General features: G+C 42.3%; 1 protein-coding gene, 1 long non-coding RNA gene and 1 other non-coding gene across 3 annotated transcripts; 2 read left to right on the top strand and 1 right to left on the bottom strand.

Annotated features, from left to right (window-relative positions):
* Positions 1-152: 152 nt before the first annotated feature.
* LOC111575481 (5S ribosomal RNA) lies at positions 153-271 on the top strand. The gene has a single exon (XR_002746744.2). It is a non-coding gene; the product is annotated as a 5S ribosomal RNA (ribosomal RNA).
* A 527-nt stretch (positions 272-798) lies between these two features.
* LOC129348337 (uncharacterized) lies at positions 799-11,718 on the top strand. Its single transcript, XR_008600871.1, has 7 exons — positions 799-1,829; positions 1,974-3,806; positions 7,908-8,023; positions 9,512-9,637; positions 10,369-10,494; positions 11,308-11,485; positions 11,577-11,718. It is a non-coding gene; the product is annotated as an uncharacterized LOC129348337 (long non-coding RNA).
* A 2,959-nt stretch (positions 11,719-14,677) lies between these two features.
* Positions 14,678-21,174, bottom strand: LOC129348335 (basic salivary proline-rich protein 3-like). The gene is made up of 2 exons (XM_055008688.1): positions 20,242-21,174; positions 14,678-15,150 (listed from the first exon to the last, which is right to left on the bottom strand). Exons 1-2 carry the CDS (start codon positions 21,172-21,174, stop codon positions 15,136-15,138), a joined length of 948 nt encoding a protein of 315 aa, XP_054864663.1. The 3' UTR covers positions 14,678-15,135.
* Positions 21,175-23,616: the final 2,442 nt, after the last annotated feature.

Genomic DNA, 23,616 nt, shown 5'->3' with positions numbered 1-23,616 from the left:
TACCTTGTTGTGGAACGGCGGCTCTTTACTGCCGTGGTGGACAAAGTGTGTGAGTGTGTTCACGGCTTCTTGTCATGTTCACATGGACATCAGGACTCACAGGATGGAGATGAAGGACGTGTAGAAAATGCCCCATAGCTCCTAAGACTGTCGCTTACGGCCATACCAACCTGAATACGCCCGATCTCGTCTGATCTCGGAAGCTAAGCAGGGTCGGGCCTGGTTAGTACTTGGATGGGAGACCGCCTGGGAATACCACGTGCTGTAAGCTTTTTACTTCTCCTCACAACCTTTTATTTGTCCTTTGGCTGCTCCAGTACTAATTGATACCATCATTTAAGCCAGGTTACAGCAACACCTTGTAGGAAAGGTGGTGCAGAGGTAAGTTCTGTGCTTCACATATTGAAGGTCCATGGTTCAAACCAGCATCCTGGCCTTTTATTTGTCCTTTGGTTGCTCCAGTACTAATTGATTACCATCATTTAAGCCAAGTTACAGCGTTACTTCGTAGGAAAGGTGGTGCAGAGGTAAGTTCTGTGCTTCACATATTGAAGGTCCGTGGTTCAAATCCCCACTCACACCTTTTATTTGTCCTTTGGTTGCTCCAGTACTAATTGATACCATCATTTAAGCCAAGTTTAGTGATGGCTGATTGAGGCTTTGTTGAAGCTTCGACACTTCATTCAAAACATGGTCCATTACGCCAGGCCTCAATGACACACACAGCACGAGTAGGACATCTAGTGGTCAATAAAATGAAGTGCAATCAAGACGTGGTCGTTAGTTCATGGATTGTTTTGGATTTGACTCGCCATGCACACATTCCTCTTTGACTACACTAGATGATTGTATGGGTTCTCGTGGACACAAAAATAATATTGCTAATAATAATAATGACAATAACTATTGAAGAGCACGTTTCTTATTTGCCATGTTTGTCTGTAACCCTATGTACTCTTCACTTATATTCTGTGTTATGAAACATTTAAACGGTGCTGCTACATTCATGAGATGCTCTACAAATACAGACTGATGTCATTTTCACTTGGGGCTTGTGCAAATGAAGATTATATGGATTATTATGGATTTTTGCAAAATATGTCAGGGTTTATTGGTAAAGAGGTCAGTAAAGAGGGTGTGCTTATGTAACTGGTGATGAGTTTTTATTGAGAAATAATTGGGATTCAAGCAGTTCCTGTTTTTACTCACTATCTCCCCAGCCTTAGAAAAAAAAACCTGTTCACACGGCACAGATGAAATGTTTGGCTCCATTGTACAAGTTAGGGTAAACGGTTTTGTGGGTGGCCCAGTAAGCCCGTGGGTCTGCCGTTCTTTCTACAATTGCATTCGCTGTGTCACTTTGCATTTGCCAGGCTCTACTTGCGTCTTCGTCCAATAGGTAGTGATGGCTGATCGAGGCTTTGTTGAAGCTTCGACACTTCATTCAAAACACGGTTCATTACTCGAGACCTCAGGGCTTTCGACCAAAGAGCACCAGGTGCTTGGTTGGTTCAAAGTTGAGAGCCAGTGCTTTTTTGGTTCAAATCTCATGCCGCCCCAGAACGGGTTTGTGTTTCCATTCAGAAGGAGCAAAGTTGGAGCTGCGTCATTGCGCCACCACAAAACGTGTGTACGTCACTGCGTACGTAGCCGTTCAACAGCGTTCACGCCGTACGGAAACCTACACAACAACAATGGAGGACTTCATTGGAGTGGTGTTCATGGCTTTGCTAGTGTGTCTCGCCATTGCTGAACAGCAAAACCTTCTGTTAGGGGTTACCCATCGGCGTCGCCGTTCCAATGCCCAGCGATCACGTTTGAGAAGAAAGGTAATTATCAAAGACGTTTGGATACTTAACAGTAAACGTGCTAGCGTTAGTTTAGCTACTTAGCTTCGACTACGCTTGCATTGACTACTTAGCGGTTAAACACGCGCAATAAATTGATGATCATATCTATGTTTATCTTTTTAGATGTTTTTAGATGTCACCCCGCCCTCTGCCCGTGATGTGCTCGGCTCTCAACTCTGGCCACCTCTGGCCCAGCAACGAGTTGGTGCCCGAAACGGCCCCAGAGTTTGGAGCCCGGAGCCGCAGCTCCGGTGGTCGAAACACAAAAAAGCGGCGCCAAGTCGGGCGCCGGCTCCAACTCCGAACGGGCTCCACCCCGGTCGAAAAGAGGGACACACAGCTCGAGTAGGACATCTAGTGGTCAGTAAAATGAAGTGCAATCAAGACGTGGTCATTGGTTGATGGATTGTTTTGGATAGGATTCGCCATGCACACATTCACACAGGAATTGAGGAAATGAAGCAGCGACTCACCCTCGTTCTCTGTCTTTTCTCCATGCTGAGGCTCATGTCTCTGAATGCATGTGGACTCCACACAGAGACCAAAAGAACAGGTGTTTTCAGGGAGGAGAAAAGTAAAGGTGATGTGTTTACAGGAGACCAAGTGGGACGAGAAAATTGTGGATGAAATTCAGAAGGAGTGGAGGGGAGGATGTTTTGTCTCTAACGGTACACCGGCGGCACAGGGCGAAGCAGTGCTGGTTCCAGAGGAATTCATGGAAACTGTGAAAATAATAGGTAAAGATCAGGATGGTAGACTAATTATAACTGAATTTAAATATAATAACGAAACATGCAGGGTCATAAATGTGCATTTAGATCATTTTGTGGATCATTGTGGACATTTTGCATCTGTTTAAGGTTTTTCTGTTCAATTTGCTATTCTTAATGTATTTTGTGTGTTTACAGCTAAGAAGGGTCAACCTAACAGGCTCCCTTGGTTAATGATTGGATCGACATATACAAAATGGAAAGATTGACATATTATCTCAAACTCCGTCAAGACGCGTTTGCCAATATATGGTCTAAGTGGACTGTACATATAGCTCCCAGAAGAGCAGAATTTATATGATACATACCATGTTTTTAACTCAAATATTTACCTTCCTCCCAGTTCTATGATATATATGTAGTTCTGTTGGTACCAGACAGAATCTTTAATGAAAGATAAGACACAAGTTAACACATATTTAAACATTTATCCTTTCTCTCCTTCTCCTACTTCTGATTCTGCATATGAAAGATAATAAGGAGGAAAACTTTAGTGGGATATTTCTGTTATCATTTAAGCTTATTTCTGGATTTTTAAAAAAAATGTATTTCTCTTTCCCTCAGTCTGCCTAATTCTTTTCCTTCAAGAATACCCTCGTGACTTGTGTATTTACACTTGTGACATGGTTGGAATGTGCTCTGTAAACCTCTGGATACCAATAAATAATAAATTACAAAAAAAAAAGAAGGGTCAACCTAACTTCAGTAAGGGGGATGTGGTGTTATCCAGAATCTGCCACTAGAGGGCAGACCATGCATCGATATTTTCTGAGTACTGCATGAGAAGAGACTACTGAGAAGAACTGCATTGTTGTTGCAGCCAGTTAATAAAGAGGCTCAGTGATTACTCAAAGCAGCAATCTGTATTTGCAAAAGAACCCAATACAACAGCTGCTGCTCATTCATTGGACACAGCATCAGGAAACGATTTCAAGCAGAAGATCCACCACTGGCTGTCAACTAAAACCTCTCTGGGTTTTGAAAATCCAACAAGTGAACTGATTCTGCCTCCACGTTTTCTGTTTGTTGGTTCCTCCTCCGACCAGCAGGCGGCGCCTCCTGCTTTGGATTGAGGCTGTTTGTGAGGAAGTTGAGGTGGATCAGCCGCAGCTGATTCTGGTTTGTTGTTGTTCCTGTTGTGGCTGTACAGTAACTCCAGATACAGGATGCAGGACAGTGAATCCAGGTGAGTAGGTTTATTCTGTGTTGTCTCTGCACTCCTTCATGCTGGAGTTGACATCAAATAATGATTCGAGACTTTCAAAGCTTCAAGTTTTAATCTGAGGCTTCAACAGATGCTGCCGCTGGTTTTAAAGTGAATTAGTTGAAGATTCTCTCCGAGTGACTTTTTGTTGTAATGTTTGCTGCTGCGTCATTTTAAAAGCAGATGATCCATGTAGACCACATATTTAGTCCCGGTATCATCAGGAACGTTCCAATACTGGAGACAAAGTGTCCCGTTTTAGAAATGAAGAGCAAACGATGATATTAGAGAAACACAAAGATGATAAACTCCTAAGACAGACTGACAGTAACACAGCTGCAGCAGCCGAAGGAGGGAAAGCTGCAAAAACTGCAGACTGTGTGAAAGTTAACAGGATAAACAATATTACTACCAAATTATCAGCTCACAAGTAGATCAGACTCTAATTCCAACTGGATGCTGTGTTCAATGAACATGTTGCTCGCTGTGTTTGCATTCAGTGAGTCGTTACTGGTTTATTTTGAACATTGCTGCTTTGTTTGCTGGTGTTTTTAGACTTTGAGGAAGTTAGGTAAAGTTTATCCCATGAGTTATTGAGGCCGGAAGTCCGAATCTGTGAATATCTTGCCAACTTTACCTAACTGAGGAAGTTAGGTAAAGTTAGTTAGGTAAAGTTGGCAAGATATTCACAGATTCGGACTTCCGGCCTCAATAACTCATGGGATATACGTTGTAAAAACATAAACAATGCCTCTTTCAAATCGTTGTAAGCTAGACAATGTGCTACAAGGCCAGTTTTATCAAAAGTCGCTGTCTTTCAAGCTGCAGAAATAACATTGATGTCTATGAGCTGTGCGAAGAGTGAACAGGGACCGTCTGCAAATAGCAAAACCGCTGCAACAGCGAAGAGAGGCACTACACAAATATTCAATAACTTAACTTTTATACACTGTAGTGTCACCAAATTTACTGCAGCCATCAATTGTCTCCTGCAGGTCATACTACAACTCTTGGTTTGATGCTAAATAAAAAAATCTGAATTTTAAGGAATTTTTATTATTTTATTATTATTTTATTAGGCATAAAATTCAATAACTTCACTCTTATGAATTGTAGTATCACCAAAATCACTGGAGCCTTCAATTGTCTCCTGCTGGTCATACTACAACTCTTGGTTTGACACTAATTACAAAAATCTGAATTTTGAGCAATTTTTATTATTTAATTATTATTTTATTCGTCATAAAATTCAATAACTTCACTCTTATGTACTGTAGTGTCATCAAATTCACTGGAGCCATCAGCTGGCTCCTGATTGTCATACTACAAGTCTTGGTTTGGTAATAAATCAAAAATCTGAATTTTAAGGAATTAATAATAACCAAACCAAGACTTGTAGTATGACAATCAGGAGCCAACTGATGGCTCCAGTGAATTTGATGACACTACAGTACATAAGAGTGAAGTTATTGAATTGAATTACTAATAAAATAATAATAAAAGTCATTAAAATTATGAAAGAATGTTTTTATATCAAACCAAGCGTTGTAGTATGAGCAGTAGGAGTCAATTGATGGCTCCACTGATTTTGGTGACAATACAATGTATAAGAGTGAAGTTATTGAATTTTATTACCAATAAAAATTCCTTAAAAATCTGATTTTGTATTTAGCATCAAACCAAGGGTTGTACTATGACAGTCAGGAGACAACTAATGGCATCAGTGAGTTTGGTGACACTACAGTACATAAGAGTGTAGTTAATGAATTTTATTATGAATAAAAATTATTTAACATTCAACTTTTGTACTTAATATCACACCAAGAGTTGTAGTATGATCAGCAGGAGATAATTGAAGGCTCCAGTGATTTAGGTGACACTAAAGTAAACAAGAGTGAAGTTATTGAATTTTGTTACTAATAAAATAATAATAATAAAATAATAAAATTCCTTAAAATTCAGATTTTGTATTTAGCATCAAACCAAGAGTTGTAGTATGACCAGCAGGAGACAATTGAAGGCTCCAGTGATTTTGGTGATACTGCAATTCATAAGAGTGAAGTTATTGAATGTTATGCCTAATAAAATAATAAGACAATAATGAAAATTCCTTAAAATTCAGATTTTGTGTTTAGCATCAAACCAAGAGTTGTAGTATGACCAGCAGGAGACAATTGATGGCTGCAGTAAATTTGGTGACACTACAATTCATAAGAGTGAATTTATTGAATTTTATGACTAATAAAATAATCATTAAATAATAAAAATTGCTCAAAATTAAGATTTTTGTATTTAGTGTCAAACCAAGAGTTGTAGTATGACCAGCAGGAGATAATTGAAGGCTCCAGTGATTTTGGTGATACTACAATTCATAAGAGTGAAGTTATTGAATTTTCTGATGAATAAAATAATAAGACAATAATGAAAATTCCTTAAAATTCTGATTTTGTCTTTAGCATCAAACCAAGAGTTGTAGTATCATCAGCAGGAGACAATTGATGGCTGCAGTAAATTTGGTGACACTACAGTATATAAGAGTGAAGTTATTTAATTTTATGACTAATAAAATAATAAGACAATAATAAAAATTCCTTAAAATTCAGATTTTGTATTTAGCATCAAACCAAGAGTTGTAGTATGACCAGCAAGACACAATTGATGGCTCCCATGATTTTGGTGACTCTACAGTATATAAGAGTGACGTTATTGAATTTTATGACTTCTAAAATAATAATTAAATAATGAAAATTCCTTAACATTCAGATTTTGTATTTAGTATCAAACCAAGTAGTATGACCAGCAAGACACAATTGATGGCTGCAGTAAATTTGGTGACGCTACAGTGTATAAAAGTTAAGTTATTGAATATTTGTGTAGTGCCTCTCTTCGCTGCTGCAGCGGTTTTGCTATTTGCAGACGGTCCCTGTTCACTCGTCGCACAGCTCATAGACATCAATGTTATTTCTGCAGCTTGAAATACAGCGACTGTTGATAAAACTGGCCTTGTAGCACATTGTCTAGCTTACAACGATTTGAAAGAGGCATTGTTTATGTTTTTACAACGTATATCCCATGAGTTATTGAGGCCGGAAGTCCGAATCTGTGAATATCTTGCCAACTTTACCTAACTACAGTTCGATGGATGTTTCCTGGCAAACCGGCTTGGGAGCATTTGAAACAGAGTCAGTGGTATTAAATAAAACTCGAGGGTTGTGGCGGTTTGACTCAATGACTCCAGCTAAGTGAGCCCTTTTGGCTTCCTTAACCACAGTCTGATAGTCTCTCCGGCAGTCTTTTAAAAGTAAAAACGACACTTGCAGCTTGTCCTTCTTCCAGCTGCGCTCAGCTCTACCACACTCCCTCCTCACTGCTCCAGTTGCGTCGTTGAACCAGGGCTCCAGTTTTGCTCTACGATGTGCAGTCTTTAAAGGAGCCACGGAGTTCAGAACACCTTGACAGAATAGAATGGAACCATGAGCTGAGTTCCTCTGTATCCATAGAGGATAAACTAGAGGGGACGCAGAGCTGATTAAAAGCAGCGGAGAAGCGACCGGCAGAGAGAGAGTTAAAAACCCGACAGTACCGAGCAGGAGCGCTGGATTTAAGACCAGCACACGGAAAGCTGACATTAAAAATCACAGGCTTATGATCAGAGAATACGTTATCACCGATCTCAATATTCGACACAGACAATCCATAAGACAGAATCAGGTCTAACGTGTGTCCGTGTTCATGTGTGGGACCCGACACACACTGAACCACATTAAAAGAGGCAATAAGACTTAGAAAGTCCTTCACCAGCCGCTTATCGGGACAGCACACACGAATATTAAAATGCACAATATTTCTCCTGTCTGGATTAAATTTCAGAAATACAGTTTAGATTTACTAAATATTCCAGGAATTCTTGCTCTCAGTTTGACCATAGAAATGAACTTGTTGTTGAGGCAGTTTGTGTTTGAGTTTTTCTGCCTCGAGCTTCATCACCAGTGATGTTCAGGACTCATTCTTGTATTTTACACTCTCTGATGTTTTCTTTTCTTCATGTCTAGTGTGTGAATCATTTCTGGTTTGTCTCTTCAGTGTCTCATGTGGCCCTGCAGCTTCTCCTCCTCCACCTCCTCCTGAAGCCTTCATCTTCTTCATCATCAGCTGCTCAGTGACTCTGTTGGACGTCTCACCGTGTGGCAGCAGCTCAGGTCAGTGGTGAAGATCCTCTTTATCAGCTCCACACCCACAGACGTAGTGAACGCAGCGTCTGTTGTTGTGCTAATAAGAAGCTGCAGCTGAGCAGCAGCAGCTCTGTTCACTCCAGCCTCAGTCACACATGGAGTCAGAGCAACACTCTGTCAGAGCTGATTCCTCAATGTTAGATCTGATTAATCTCTCTCTAGTAACAGGTTATGTACCACAGGCTTTTAAGGTTGCTGTAATCAAACCTTTACTTAAAAAGCCCACTCTAGATCCAGATGTTTTAGCCAACTATAGACCAATTTCCAACCTCCCATTTCTCTCCAAAATTCTGGAAAGAACAGTTGCAAATCAATTATGTGAACATTTACAAAGGAATAGCTTGTTTGAAGAGTTTCAGTCAGGCTTCAGAGTGCATCATAGCACAGAAACAGCTCTGGTGAAAGTTACTAATGACCTTCTCATAGCGTCAGATAATGGACTGGTCTCTATACTTATTTTATTGGACCTTAGTGCAGCATTCGATACAATCGACCACAAACTTTTATTACAGCGACTAGAACATTCTATTGGCATTAAAGGGACAGCACTGGACTGGTTTAAATCCTACTTATCAGACAGGTTCCAGTTTGTGCATGTCAACAATGACTCTTCTGAGCATACTAGGGTTAATCATGGAGTTCCTCAGGGTTCTGTCTTAGGACCAATACTGTTCACATTATACATGCTTCCCTTAGGCAACATTATTAGGAAGCACTGTATTAATTTCCATTGTTATGCTGACGACACTCAATTGTATTTATCTATGAAGCCAAATGAAACTAATCAGCTAGCTAGACTGCAAGATTGTCTTAAGGACATAAAGACCTGGATGACCTATAATTTCTTACTACTAAATTCAGACAAGACTGAAGTCATTGTATTTGGCCCCAAACATCTTAGAGAATTGCTTTCAAAGCATATAGTTACTCTGGATGGCATTACATTGGCCTCCAGTACTACTGTGAGGAACCTCGGTGTTATCTTTGACCAGGACATGTCCTTTAACTCGCACATAAAACAAATCTGTAGGACTTCCTTTTTCCACCTGAGAAATATTGTGAAAATCAGGAACATCCTGTCTCAGAGTGATGCAGAAAAACTAGTCCATGCATTTGTTACTTCTAGGCTTGACTACTGTAATTCCTTATTATCAGGTTGTCCCAATAGCTCTCTGAAACATCTACAGCTGATCCATAATGCTGCAGCCAGAGTACTGACAGGAGTTAGCAAGAGCCACTGTCGCCTTTTGGCTTGCTCTGGGGGTCAGGCATATGGGTTCTGTAAAGCGTCTCGAGACAATTTGACTGTAATTGGCGCTATATAAATAAAATTGAACTGAAAATTGAATTGAACTGAGAGCTCTCAGCAGTTTTCTACCCATTTAAGAACAGGACAAACCGAACAAGCTGTTGTATCGATTTGTCCACGATTTCCTCTCGTGTCTCCATTTTAAGGAGTTTGCAGTCAACCAAGGCCGACTCAGAATCACTCCCACCGGGAAGATCTGTGAAGGAAGGTCCACCCGGCTGGTCCAGAAGCTCCGGTCCAGCAGAGCAGCGTCAGGATGGAGACGTAACCGGGTGAGTTAACTAGAGAGGCGACACATTCACATAGAAAATCCAACAATTCCTTCTGTTTTTACAGTTTGTGACTCTGGTAAACGGTGTCATTTTTTAAAGACAACAGCTGGTGGTTTTGGGCTTCACAGATTGAACCTAAATGCTTTTCTTAAACAAACTGCTGAGCTGCTGCACAGTGAAATGTTTGAGTGGAGCTCAGGATGAAAGCATCAGAGCTGTTTTACATGTTTTTATGTTCAGCTAATATCATTTCCTCTGGACAATGTTTGTGGTGTTAGAAGTGGACGTTTGTAGGGAGTTTTCAGTTGTGATACTTAAATGCATAAATATTTGCAGTGGTGGTTTCACTGCAAGCATCTACCGATGTCACCAGTGAAGTAAATAAAAACAGCATTTGTTGAACTTTACGCCTCTCAGTGTCTGCAGTTAGTTTAGCTGAATCAATGCAAAGATATTTCTATTTTTCTACATGACAGGAATGTCAGTGAAATCCAAATGCTAAGAATAAACAAGTGATCTGCCTGGTCACAGATCCCACTTTAATCCAAAATAAAGACTTTGCAAGGAAATGAACTTGAAATATGAGCCACCAGTAAAAGTTGTGATCAGACAGAAGGGCCTGTATTTTATCTTTGGAGAAGTACAGAAGTACAGAAGTACAGAAGAACAGGACAAACCGAACAAGCTGTTGTATTGATTTGTCCACGATTTCCTCTCGTGTCCATTTTAAGGAGTTTGCAGTCAACCAAGGCCGACTCAGAATCACTCCCACCGGGAAGATCTGTGAAGGAAGGTCCACCCGGCTGGTCCAGAAGCTCCGGTCCAGCAGAGCAGCGTCAGGATGGAGACGTAACCGGGTGAGTTAACTAGAGAGGCGACACATTCACATAGAAAATCCAACAATTCCTTCTGTTTTTACAGTTTGTGACTCTGGTAAACGGTGTCATTTTTTAAAGACAACAGCTGGTGGTTTTGGGCTTCACAGATTGAACCTAAATGCTTTTCTTAAACAAACTGCTGAGCTGCTGCACAGTGAAATGTTTGAGTGGAGCTCAGGATGAAAGCATCAGAGCTGTTTTACATGTTTTTATGTTCAGCTAATATCATTTCCTCTGGACAATGTTTGTGGTGTTAGAAGTGGACGTTTGTAGGGAGTTTTCAGTTGTGATACTTAAATGCATAAATATTTGCAGTGGTGGTTTCACTGCAAGCATCTACTGATGTCACCAGTGAAGTAAATAAAAACAGCATTTGTTGAACTTTACGCCTCTCAGTGTCTGCAGTTAGTTTAGCTGAATCAATGCAAAGATATTTCTATTTTGAAGATGTTTTGTCAGAGCTAAGAAAGAAGTAAGAGATCCTGCAGGTGATTGTTGAGTGCTGTTGAGGAATTTGAATGTAGAGGAATAGCAAAGAGATTTTGAAGATATTTAAGCCATAAGTTGTATTTTATTTGTTTGCTGTTCTCTCCCATTTGTAGTGAAGAGAAGTGATTTGACATGAAGAATGTGATTTGTGTGGCTTTGAAATTGTGTTAAAATGTAAAAATGAGTGATGAGGAGAAGAGTGTGACTTTTTAGTATTGTGTTTTTTAGCGTGTTCTTTAAAAGTTGTAGGTAGATTATCTTCTTTTTTTGATTTTGTGGATTGTTTATTTTTTTTTCTTTCAGTGTTGATGTCACCGCCTTGACGAATAGAAGAAAAGCCTGTATTTGGGTATGAAGGGCTGGTAGTCCAGAGGTAGTGATGCTGGTTTGGAACCTGGAGAGTGCAGGTTCGATTCCCGACCCTGCTCAAGCTTTTTTTTCACATTTGGGCAAAATTTGCCAAAAATCTTCTTGAAAGACAGTTGAAGGAAAGTTGCCTTATTGCAAGACAGTTGGAAGAAGCCTTATTGCCTTATTGCAAAACAGTTGGAAGAAGCCTTATTGAAAGACAGTTGGAAGGAAAGTTGCCTTATTGCCTTATTGCCTTATTGCCTTATTGCCTTATTGCCTTATTGCCTTATTGCCTTATTGCCTTATTGCCTTATTGCCTTATTGCCTTATTGCCTTATTGCCTTATTGCCTTATTGCCTTATTGCCTTATTGCCTTATTGCCTTATTGCCTTATTGCCTTATTGCCTTATTGCCTTATTGCCTTATTGCCTTATTGCCTTATTGCCTTATTGCCTTATTGCCTTATTGCCTTATTGCCTTATTGCCTTATTGCCTTATTGCCTTATTGCCTTATTGCCTTATTGCCTTATTGCCTTATTGCCTTATTGCCTTATTGCCTTATTGCCTTATTGCCTTATTGCCTTATTGCCTTATTGCCTTATTGCCTTATTGCCTTATTGCCTTATTGCCTTATTGCCTTATTGCCTTATTGCCTTATTGCCTTATTGCCTTATTGCCTTATTGCCTTATTGCCTTATTGCCTTATTGCCTTATTGCCTTATTGCCTTATTGCCTTATTGCCTTATTGCCTTATTGCCTTATTGCCTTATTGCCTTATTGCCTTATTGCCTTATTGCCTTATTGCCTTATTGCCTTATTGCCTTATTGCCTTATTGCCTTATTGCCTTATTGCCTTATTGCCTTATTGCCTTATTGCCTTATTGCCTTATTGCCTTATTGCCTTATTGCCTTATTGCCTTATTGCCTTATTGCCTTATTGCCTTATTGCCTTATTGCCTTATTGCCTTATTGCCTTATTGCCTTATTGCCTTATTGCCTTATTGCCTTATTGCCTTATTGCCTTATTGCCTTATTGCCTTATTGCCTTATTGCCTTATTGCCTTATTGCCTTATTGCCTTATTGCCTTATTGCCTTATTGCCTTATTGCCTTATTGCCTTATTGCCTTATTGCCTTATTGCCTTATTGCCTTATTGCCTTATTGCCTTATTGCCTTATTGCCTTATTGCCTTATTGCCTTATTGCCTTATTGCCTTATTGCCTTATTGCCTTATTGCCTTATTGCCTTATTGCCTTATTGCCTTATTGCCTTATTGCCTTATTGCCTTATTGCCTTATTGCCTTATTGCCTTATTGCCTTATTGCCTTATTGCCTTATTGCCTTATTGCCTTATTGCCTTATTGCCTTATTGCCTTATTGCCTTATTGCCTTATTGCCTTATTGCCTTATTGCCTTATTGCCTTATTGCCTTATTGCCTTATTGCCTTATTGCCTTATTGCCTTATTGCCTTATTGCCTTATTGCCTTATTGCCTTATTGCCTTATTGCCTTATTGCCTTATTGCCTTATTGCCTTATTGCCTTATTGCCTTATTGCCTTATTGCCTTATTGCCTTATTGCCTTATTGCCTTATTGCCTTATTGCCTTATTGCCTTATTGCCTTATTGCCTTATTGCCTTATTGCCTTATTGCCTTATTGCCTTATTGCCTTATTGCCTTATTGCCTTATTGCCTTATTGCCTTATTGCCTTATTGCCTTATTGCCTTATTGCCTTATTGCCTTATTGCCTTATTGCCTTATTGCCTTATTGCCTTATTGCCTTATTGCCTTATTGCCTTATTGCCTTATTGCCTTATTGCCTTATTGCCTTATTGCCTTATTGCCTTATTGCCTTATTGCCTTATTGCCTTATTGCCTTATTGCCTTATTGCCTTATTGCCTTATTGCCTTATTGCCTTATTGCCTTATTGCCTTATTGCCTTATTGCCTTATTGCCTTATTGCCTTATTGCCTTATTGCCTTATTGCCTTATTGCCTTATTGCCTTATTGCCTTATTGCCTTATTGCCTTATTGCCTTATTGCCTTATTGCCTTATTGCCTTATTGCCTTATTGCCTTATTGCCTTATTGCCTTATTGCCTTATTGCCTTATTGCCTTATTGCCTTATTGCCTTATTGCCTTATTGCCTTATTGCCTTATTGCCTTATTGCCTTATTGCCTTATTGCCTTATTGCCTTATTGCCTTATTGCCTTATTGCCTTATTGCCTTATTGCCTTATTGCCTTATTGCCTTATTGCCTTATTGCCTTATTGCCTTATTGCCTTATTGCCTTATTGCCTTATTGCCTTATTGCCTTATTGCCTTATTGCCTTATTGCCTTATTGCCTTGCTTATGGGTAAATCTCCGTGTTTTCCTTTTTCCAGGAACCATCTTTGAACTCCACTCCAGTCCAGTCACTCCACACCACAGACCACAACCTTTCCACTCCACTATCACCCTCCCCAGCGGGGATTCGAACCGTGCCCGTCCACATGACAGACATACACCCTCTGTGTGAGCTATCTTTCACACAAGGTCCCTGGTGGAGTTTGTTGTAATGATGGTTGCAAGAGGTGTCATGCAGCCAAAGTTTAAAAAGAGCCTTGAGCTGGATTCGAACCAAGGACCTCCTGGATGAGAGGCAGATAACTTACCACTGCACTATCCTTCCTACTGGGTATAGCTGTTAGTTTTCGTAAATGATGGTACACAAAAGTATTAAGGAAGTGAAGATAATAAAGGTACTAAGGTGGATTTGAGAGGCAAAAAACTTACCTCTACACCAGGTGTCCTACAAGATGTTGCTCTAACTTTGCTTAAATGATGCTATCAATTAGTACTGGCGCAACCAAACAACAAATAAAAGGTGTGAGTGGAGATCTGAATCATGCGAGGTTGTTTCTGACACTGAATACACCCAATCTCATCTGATCTGCAAAGCTAAGCAGGGTTGGGCCTGGTTAGTATTTGGATGGGAGACTACCTGGGAATACCAGGTGCTGTAAGCTTTTTACTTCTCCTCACAACCTCAACAAGACACTGCTGGTCATTCACTAGAGACAGCTATCAACTAAAACCTCTTGGTTTCTTTATTATACACTCTATGAGGTGGATAAGCTGCAGCTCATGCTGATTTATTGCTGGTTCTGGTTGGAGCCAAAGAACAAACGCGTCACCTGTTGGAGCAGCTGATGTCCTGCAGCCTCTTCACCACAGAAAGCCTCTGACAGCTTCAATTCTTTACACTCCGACTGCACGACACCAATCACATAGGAACATTTACATGTATGGAACAAAGAGCTGAGCTGACACTCAACATGTGTTTGAGCATTTATTGATAAAGACATTCAAACATGTCTAGAGATAGAACACCAATGCACGGTATAAGAAAGGTCAGAACAGACTTCACCTGCTCAGGAAACTGAGGTCCTTCGGGGTGCAGGGAGCAATTCTGAGGACCTTTTATGGTTGTGTGGTGGTATCAGCCATCCTGTATGGACTGGTCTGCTGGAGCAGCAGCATCACGGCTGCAGACAGGAAGAGACTAAAGAAACTGGTTAAGAAAGCAAGCTCTGTCCTGGGCTGGTGGTAGACAGGAGGATGATGACAAAGCTGTTGTCTATCATGGAGGACATCTCCCACCCCCTGCAGGAAACAGGACCATCACCGGCAGCTCCTTCAGGGACAGACTGCTTCACCCACGATGTTTGAAGGAGGTCCTTCCTTCCTGCAGCAGTCAGACTGTGTTCAATCAAGCCTGCTCCCAGTAGTTCAGATCACCCATGAAGTAACTGCAATAAAATGTAAATAAGTCAATATGTGCAATTTCACAGGTTTTTTTTTTTAACAAGCATTTCTATTTCTTCTCTAAGGAGAAAGCATCTATTTATATCTGTGCACTGAGTGCTGCTTTTTTTTTTTTTTTTTTACTTTTTTTCCTATCTGCTACTGCCACACTGAAAATTTCCCCACTGCAGGATCACTGAAGGATCTACCTATCCATCCATCTATCTATGGTCCATATACCTACCTACCTACCTATCCATCCATCCATCCATCCATCTGCCTATCTATATCCATCTGTCCATCCATCCATCCATCTCTCTCACAGGTGTGGAGGTTGACTCGCCTGTTCTCAATCACCTTAATCCACGGACAACTTCAGCATGTAAAACATAAATAAGCAAAGGCTGCAACTCGTGATTATTTTAATTTTAACTTAACTTTATGTGCTGTTCAAAAAACTTGTAAAACTTGCTCAAAAAATCTGTATCGACCCAGAAAAAAAACAAACATGTCAGGCACCCTATGATGTTAACTGTTCGCCTGAATGTTTTTGTTTAAAATCCTCAGTAATAACCTTTGGGAAATCAACGAGAGGCGCAAAGTATTATATCCCATCATGAAAGAACACAGACAGAAAGGTAAACGGACTGCACTGGTTGTGGACAAACTATACATAGATGGGCAGATATTTCGGGAACCCTCCATTACCCCCTGGCTCTTCTTAAAAAAAAAAAAAAAAAAGAAAAAAAAGAAAAAAATGGCTTAAACGTTTAATATATCACTTAGTCATTTATGTTAGAAAATGTTATAAAAAAAATAAATGTCACAGGTGTAAATGTCTCACTCTCCTAACCTACACTCCCCACTGGAGAACCCCCTCCTCCTTCTACTTTTCTCTCTCTCCCTCTCTATATGTCTCCCTTTAGCTCTCTCCCCCTCTCACACACTCACCCCCCACACTCTCACTCACACTCTATGTACCCCCCATGTTTATTGTGCCTGTATGTTTTATAATGTGTTTGTTGATAGTTTTTTAGGCAATGATGTGCTATTATATAATGTATATATAGATCCTGACCTGCTGTATACATCTCTCTCCAACACTCACAGCTCAGACAGCAACAGACAGCTCACAAGGACACACACAGATGTTATATTATATTGCTACATACCCAGTGACAGAACATCTTCTCTCTCTATGTTCAAGTTTAATATCGTAGCCTGGAATGTTCATGGCATACGCTCACAAACAAAAAGAGTTAAAATCATGGACTATGTCTCTAAATTAAAAGCAGATATTTTGCTCCTCCAAGAAACGCATTTACTACAGTCGGAAGAAAAATGTTTATCAGACTCGAATTATAGTATTATCTTTTCATCTTGTTATAACGGCAGACAAAGAGGGGTCTCCATTCTAGTCCATAAGAGAGTACCATTCACTTTAAACAGTACAGTAACGGACTCAGAGGGCAGATATATTATTATCCAGGCTACAATCTTTAATAAATTATATTCTATTGCAAATCTCTATGCTCCGAATAATGAAGATCCAGCCTTCTTTCACACTGTTTTCTCTCACTTAGCAGACTTATCTGCTAACTCAACAACTATTATCGGTGGTGACTTCAACATAGTTTTAAACCCTTCAGTAGATCGATCTAATAGTCCAATACATGTAAAACAATCACAATCAGTTAAGGTCATACATGATTATATGAAAGATTTTGGACTAGACGACGTCTGGAGACTCAAAAACCCAACAAAGAGGGACTATACATTTTTCTCTGCGGTACACAAAACATTTTCAAGAATTGACTTTTTCCTCTTAAATAACTCTATAGCACATAAAGTTACTACTAAAATCCACCCAATCATTATCAGCGACCACGCACCAATATCTCTCAGCCTGCAAACAGATTCCATCCCTAAACCTCCTCAGACTTGGCGCCTCAACATCTCTCTACTCAAAGACCCAGAATTTGATCGAGTAATAAGGAGTGAGTGGGCAGACTTTCTAAAAAACAATGACTCTATTGACTTATCTCCATCTTTGCTTTGGGAAACTGGAAAGGCCGTAATCAGGGGTAAAATAATATCGTACTCCTCATACAAGAAAAAAAAAGATTTACAAACAGAGAAAGAAATTGAAGAAAAAATTAAACAACTTACAGAGAATTATGCAATAAACCCAAGTGATCAATTATGGTCCGAACTACAAAATGCAAAACTAAACCTCGATAATATCCTATCCAAGAAAACAGAGTTTTTATTACAACAACTAAGATATAATGATTTCGAACACAATAATAAATCAGGAAAATTTCTGGCGAACCAACTCCAGCGCAATAAAGAAAAATCCTTCATAACAGCAATTCAGGATCCCTCAGGAAAATATACTCAGTCACCTCAGGAAATTAACCAGATCTTCTATAATTATTACCAGAGTTTATACTCAGCAGCAGCTAACCCAAACATGGAAGATATTCATAATTTTCTCAACAATTTAAACATGCCCAAACTAACGTCAAATTACAGAGACATATTAGATGCTCCATTGACTATGAAAGAATTACAATGTGCATTAGACAGTATGCCAGCAGGCAAGGCACCTGGTCCTGATGGTTTCCCTGCTGAATTTCTTAAACATTTCTGGTCAATGTTAGCACCCCTTTTCTTCAGGACAGTGACGGAGATTAAAAATAATGGTTATATCAGTCCGCACATGAATACAGCTGCAATTAAATTATTATTGAAACCAGACAAAGATCCTACGCTTCCCTCTAGCTATCGACCTCTGTCACTAATCAACACCGACATCAAAATTATCTCAAAAGCTCTCGCCTCTAGGCTGGAGAAAATCATCCCGTCAATAATCCACAGCGATCAAACAGGATTTATAAATGGCCGACACTCCACCAACAATATCAGAAGACTTCTAAATCTAATCTCTTTGACGCAACGCCACAACAAAGAAGCTATTGTTATGTCACTGGACGCAGAGAAAGCCTTTGACAAAGTCAATTGGTCCTTTCTCTTTGCTGTGCTCCACAAATTTGGCTTCGGAGAATCGTTTATCCAGTGGGTATCAGCTCTGTACAACTCACCCAAGGCTACAGTCACCACTAATGGGATCACTTCACAAAGCTTCAGTCTGCAAAGGGGAACGAGACAGGGATGCCCACTCTCTCCCTTATTGTTTGCGATCTTTATCGAACCACTAGCAACAGCGGTACGTCAGAACACCGATATCAAAGGTATCTGCGCTCTGGAGTCTGAACATAAAATTAACCTATACGCAGATGACATTTTACTTTATCTACAAGAACCTAAAACTTCAGTAAAGGAAGTAATTAACCTCATCACGACCTTCTCGTGTCTTTCAGACTACTCCGTCAACTGGTCAAAATCAATTATATTACCTTTAACAGATAACTCGTGGAATCCCGCAGTTCAAAACTCGCATTATTCTTTTCCTACTGGCAACATCAGATATCTGGGCATAAATATTTCCTCCAAACTCTCAGAATTAGTTCACCTGAACTTCACTCCACTTTTGGACAAAGTCTGTGATGATCTGAGGCGTTGGAACAACCTCCCCATCTCCCTTTTGGGACGAATAGCTACAGTCAAAATGAAAATATTACCTAAAATCAACTATCTCTTCTCCATGATTCCATTTAAACCCACATCAAAGTGGTTCCAATCATTAGACTCCGCTATTGGTAAATTCTACTCAAAGAATAAAAAGGCTAAAATCAGTTTGACTACCCTCCAGAAGAATAAATCCGAAGGGGGACTGGAGGCTCCCAACTTCATGTATTATTATTTATCCAACCAAATACAATATCTCACCAAATGGATACATCCACATGAAGAATATAACTCCTGGCTAGAACTAGAACAGTTAGATTGTAACCAGATCAAAATCTCTGACCTTCCCTGTATCACTTCTGCCCTTAAACATCATTCCTGCTTCAAGAACCCTATGATCGCTTCCACCTTGTCTGCTTGGTGGAAAGCACTGGAAATCACAGGCTCCCAATTAAAACCCAGTATACTCTCCCCAATCTGGCACAACCCTGATTTTGCAAACAACAAAATAGCTCTTTATTTCAGCACATGGGCAGAGAGAGGAGTCACTCACCTCCATCACCTTCTGGATGACAACACATTTAGGACATATATAAACTTATTCCAAACATTTGAAATAAGAAATGGAAATTTTCTTCAGTACCTACAGGTAAAGAAGACGATTACAAGTAGAATTCCATCCCTTCAGACTACTTTACAGCCAACGGATTTACAGCCACCCGAATTTGTCGAATACATTGTGAAACTGTCTCCAAGAAATAAAAAGAATCTCTCAAAAATTTATAGTTTACTCTCAAAGACACACTCTATACACCTACCAACTCAAAAATGGGAAAAAGACGTATCCAAATCTTTTGACTCTGATTTTTGGACCCAGATCTGTGAAAACACATTTAAAATGACTAAAAACACCAACTTACAATTGATCCAATTTAAGGTGCTTCACAGAACGCATATAACGCAATATAAACTGTATAAAATGGGCTTCTCACGCTCAGACACATGTACGCAATGCACCCAAAACATGACTGACACTTACTTTCACGCTCTGTGGCTTTGTACACCCGTCTATCAATTCTGGGTAACGATCACACAGAAACTCTCCAATATTTTGGACTGCGGGATTCCACATTCCCCGAACGTTTGCCTAATTGGTGATCTAACGCAAACAGCCCTTCCAGACATTCATATCCAACCCACACCATCGCCATCGCCAAAAAAACTATCTTAGTTAACTGGAAAGATAAGAAAGCCCTCAACATCATCCATTGGCTGAACCTCCTCACAGAACACATCTCACTAGAGAGAATATCTGCTATCAGAAAAAACCAATTGGACTCCTTCAAAGAAAAATGGTCTCCATTTATTAAGTCAATAAATATTAATCTATAGCCTCCGCTTGTTTGTGGGCGTATGCCATTTCCCTCATAAAATTGTAATTATTATTCTGTCTGTGTGTATGGTCTGACTTCTGTCTGCTTTATTTCAGTTTATTAACCCTCTACCTTTTGAAGTAGGATGGCACCATGGACTTCAAGGCTGTGTGCATGCACTAATGGTGTCCTTTTCCTATTGCTCTTGGGGTCGCTCTCTGGCTCTGCGGGGCCGGCGTGGCTCGGGCCCCTCTGCCTGGGGGTGGGTGTCCCCGGTGTCTCTCCCTTCGAGCCCTGGGTCTGCTGGGTTTGTGCGCTCTCCCGGGGCCTTGGGGGTGGCGGCGGCTGGTCTCTTCTGGGGCGCCCTGGCTGGCCCTGGGGTTTGGGGTGGGTCGGCCCTCCGGTCGCTCCCCTGTCCCTTCCTGCTCTGCTTCCCTCCTCCTCCCTCCTCTCCTGCCTGGCCGCTCGTCCTCGTCCCTCTCCCTCCCCTGGGGGGGCTGGGGGCCCTCCGCTGCCTGGGGGACTGGCATGGGGGCCGGGTGGTCTCTCTGGGGGGGGGTGGCTCTGGCTCATCCGGGCACAGGCCTTGGTACTTGCCTGTGTGCCGCCACTGGAGATTAGTTTCTGCTGGCTGGGGGCTTCTGTCCGGGCCCGGTGCTGTCCTGGGGAGTAGTGGTGTGGGTGGGGTCTCGGTGGTGCTGCGGGGTGAGCGCCCTGCATCCTGGACGTACCGGCTCCGGGGTGGGCGTGGGGGCTCATGGCCCTTGCTTCCTGGTGGTGCGGCCTGGTCCTCCCTCCGGGGCGGGGTGCTGCATGCGGCTGGCCCGTGGTGGGGCTGCAGCGTCTGCCGGGGCGCTGGTCTAGCGCTCCGACTTCTGGGGGTTTTGGTGCTGGCTGGGCCGGTCGGGTTCGGGTGGGCCCACCTCGGCCTCTTGCCTCCGGGCTCTGGGGGCCCTCTGCACCAGTACCAGTGGTCTTACTACCTGTCTCCCCCGCTGTTCTGTCCTCTTGGGCCGGATCCACACCAGACTGCCTCTTACTGTGCACTTCACATACTTCACACATCACTGTATATAGTTACTCTTAGGCACATATAGGGACACAACAGTTAGGGCCCCGAGAGCAGGTGGGGGCAGGAGTGATGGGCTCTGTGGTGGGGCGGATGGCAGGGCTCTACGGCCTTGTCTCTTCCCCATCACCCTCTTGCTTGCCTCCCCTGCTCTCTAATTTCTTTTTAATGCACCACACACACTCACAGCTTGGGGGTAGGTCTGGGACGGCTCGGGGAACTTGGGTCAGGGTAGGCTGCAGAGTAGCCATCCTCTGTGGTCCTCTGGCCCGCCCCCTGGACGCCTCACCCAGCCTCCCCACTTTTAATGCACCACATGACACTCAGGGTTACACTATCACGGTGCAGGGATAATGTCTCCAGTCTGGGATCGGGAGACATATTAATAGGGAGTAATGGGGGGATTTCACTAATATGGCCTCGCTGGTGGGACCCGGCCCCCTTATGGCTATGGGGTGACGGGGGTGGACCATCATCCGTGTTGCTGTGGCCGGGGGGTCCCCGGGACCTGGGGGCTGTGGTCGGGGGGGGTTCTCCTGCGTGCCCGACGGGTCCAGGCTGGTGCGATGGCTCTTGGTGGGCTGCGGGGGCTGGATTGGCCGTCCTGGTGGGCGCTGTAGCTGTACTGCGGGCTGGCGGCATGTGGTGGCTCTGTCCTGGTGGGTCGTCAGGGCGCGTTGCGGGGAGTGGGGGCCCTGGGTGTACTGCGCTCACCTGGGGCCTGGTGCGGGGGGTATGCGGGGTGCCTCCCTGTCGGCGTCGCCGGGCCCCACCACACTATCCATTTCTACCCTCTGGACTCGCATCGGGTCCCGGCTCCGATTTCCTCTGACCGGCTCCCGGTGGCGGCCTGCCTTGTGATGGGCTGGTTGCCGCCCCTTCGGTGGGCCGCTCGGCCCCTGTGTCTGGCTTCCTGGCTGTGTGGGGCCGTTGGCCCCCTCAGGGGAGGGAGAGGGGGTGGGGTTGGGCGGGTCGGGTGGTGGGTTTGGTGGGGGCTGGGGCTGGGGTGGGCGGGGTTGGGGTTTGGGTGGCGGGTGGGTCCTCGTGCCCCGGGCTGCCTGGGGCGGTCTTGGCGCGCTGGGGGTGTCGGTAGCTGCTCCCTCTTGTTCTCCGGGTCCGCGTCGTCCACGGTGGCCCCGGAGGCTCTCTGGGGGTGCCGCCCTGTGGCTCCTACTGCCTGGGGGGAGGGTTGCCCTGTTGGCTTGGCCCTGCCTTGCCTTGATTGCTGTTCTGGGCTTCGGGGTTCTTCACACTTGCATGTTTGATCAGGTCTCGCCAGCTACTGCCGAGTCCCATTTCAGTGAATGATGGGACCCGCCAGAATGTGCTGAGAATCTCTCCAGAGTCTCTACCCTAAACTCATTCTCTCTTGCACTAGTATCCTCTTCTGGCCTGTTCTATTCTATTCTACACTATCAAGACATCCACAATTATGGTGCTCAGTACCGTTTGTTTAATTATTTATTTATTGTATCTCTTTTTCTTTTCTGCTGGTTTGGATTTCTTTTCTTTTTTCAAAATTTTTTTTTATTTTTATTTTTATTTTTTTTAAATTGATTGACAGTTAGTAGTTGGGAATAACACACCACCTTACTATCTTTAATTGCAATAGCACCGCCTGTTAATTTCTATCCCTGTTCATCCTGTTCGTCCTGTTCGTCCTGTCCAGTCTTTGTTTCCCCCACACATCACTGAGGTGTAGCACTGCCCTCCCTGGCTTATAATAGGGAATTCGAATAAAGAAGGTCTGCTTAGCTTTCAGGGAGGGCCGGTGATGGTCACACACATGCACTAAATATTAAAATATTTGGCTGCAAGACTAAAATATGCATCGATCTCATACAATGTTGACTCCCTTCTTGTGGAGTTAAACAATGAGAACAAATGCAGACCAAAAAAAAAAAAAAAAAAAAAAGTAATAACCTTTGACTGGTTGCTCTTAACCCTGTAAAACCCACTGCTGCAAAAATACAACATCAGCTTATTTTTTAATTACTATTTTCTATTATGTATATCTGAAATAAACCCTAATCTGTGGGTCTGACAGCAGCGTGAGGTCAAAGAAGCTGCCATCAGCTGCTGCACTTCTGTCCGTCCAGCAGATGGAGCCATGGAGCTGCAGTGAAGTGAAGAGCAGCACAAGGCAACCACCACTTCCATCCACTGACGCATTCAATTTGACTGACGCTAATGTTTTATTGACTTCCAACCACTAAACCAATATGATCACTGATGCACTGAGCTGAAGAAGTAATGTTACATTTCAAACATAACTGGGGAAATAACCGAAACTTCTTCCTTAGGAAAGGAGAAAGTATAAGAGTATAAAGGCAGTGCAAGAATAAATAAGAAAAAAACGGTGCAAAAATTGCCCATAGCATTATCCATCCATTATCTATACACCGCTTAATCCTCACTAGGGTCGCGGGGGGGGGGGC

This window comes from Amphiprion ocellaris, chromosome 24 (assembly GCF_022539595.1).
Source record: "Amphiprion ocellaris isolate individual 3 ecotype Okinawa chromosome 24, ASM2253959v1, whole genome shotgun sequence".
Lineage (NCBI taxonomy): Eukaryota > Metazoa > Chordata > Actinopteri > Pomacentridae > Amphiprion > Amphiprion ocellaris.
The sequence above is the reverse complement of the archived record's forward strand: the minus strand, read 5'-3'. Positions and strand labels throughout refer to the sequence as shown.

Bases quoted from the DNA above. Each gene is read 5' to 3' on its own strand.
- LOC129348335 (XM_055008688.1), bottom strand. From the start codon at position 21,174: ATGTGTGAAGTATGTGAAGTGCACAGTAAGAGGCAGTCTGGTGTGGAT.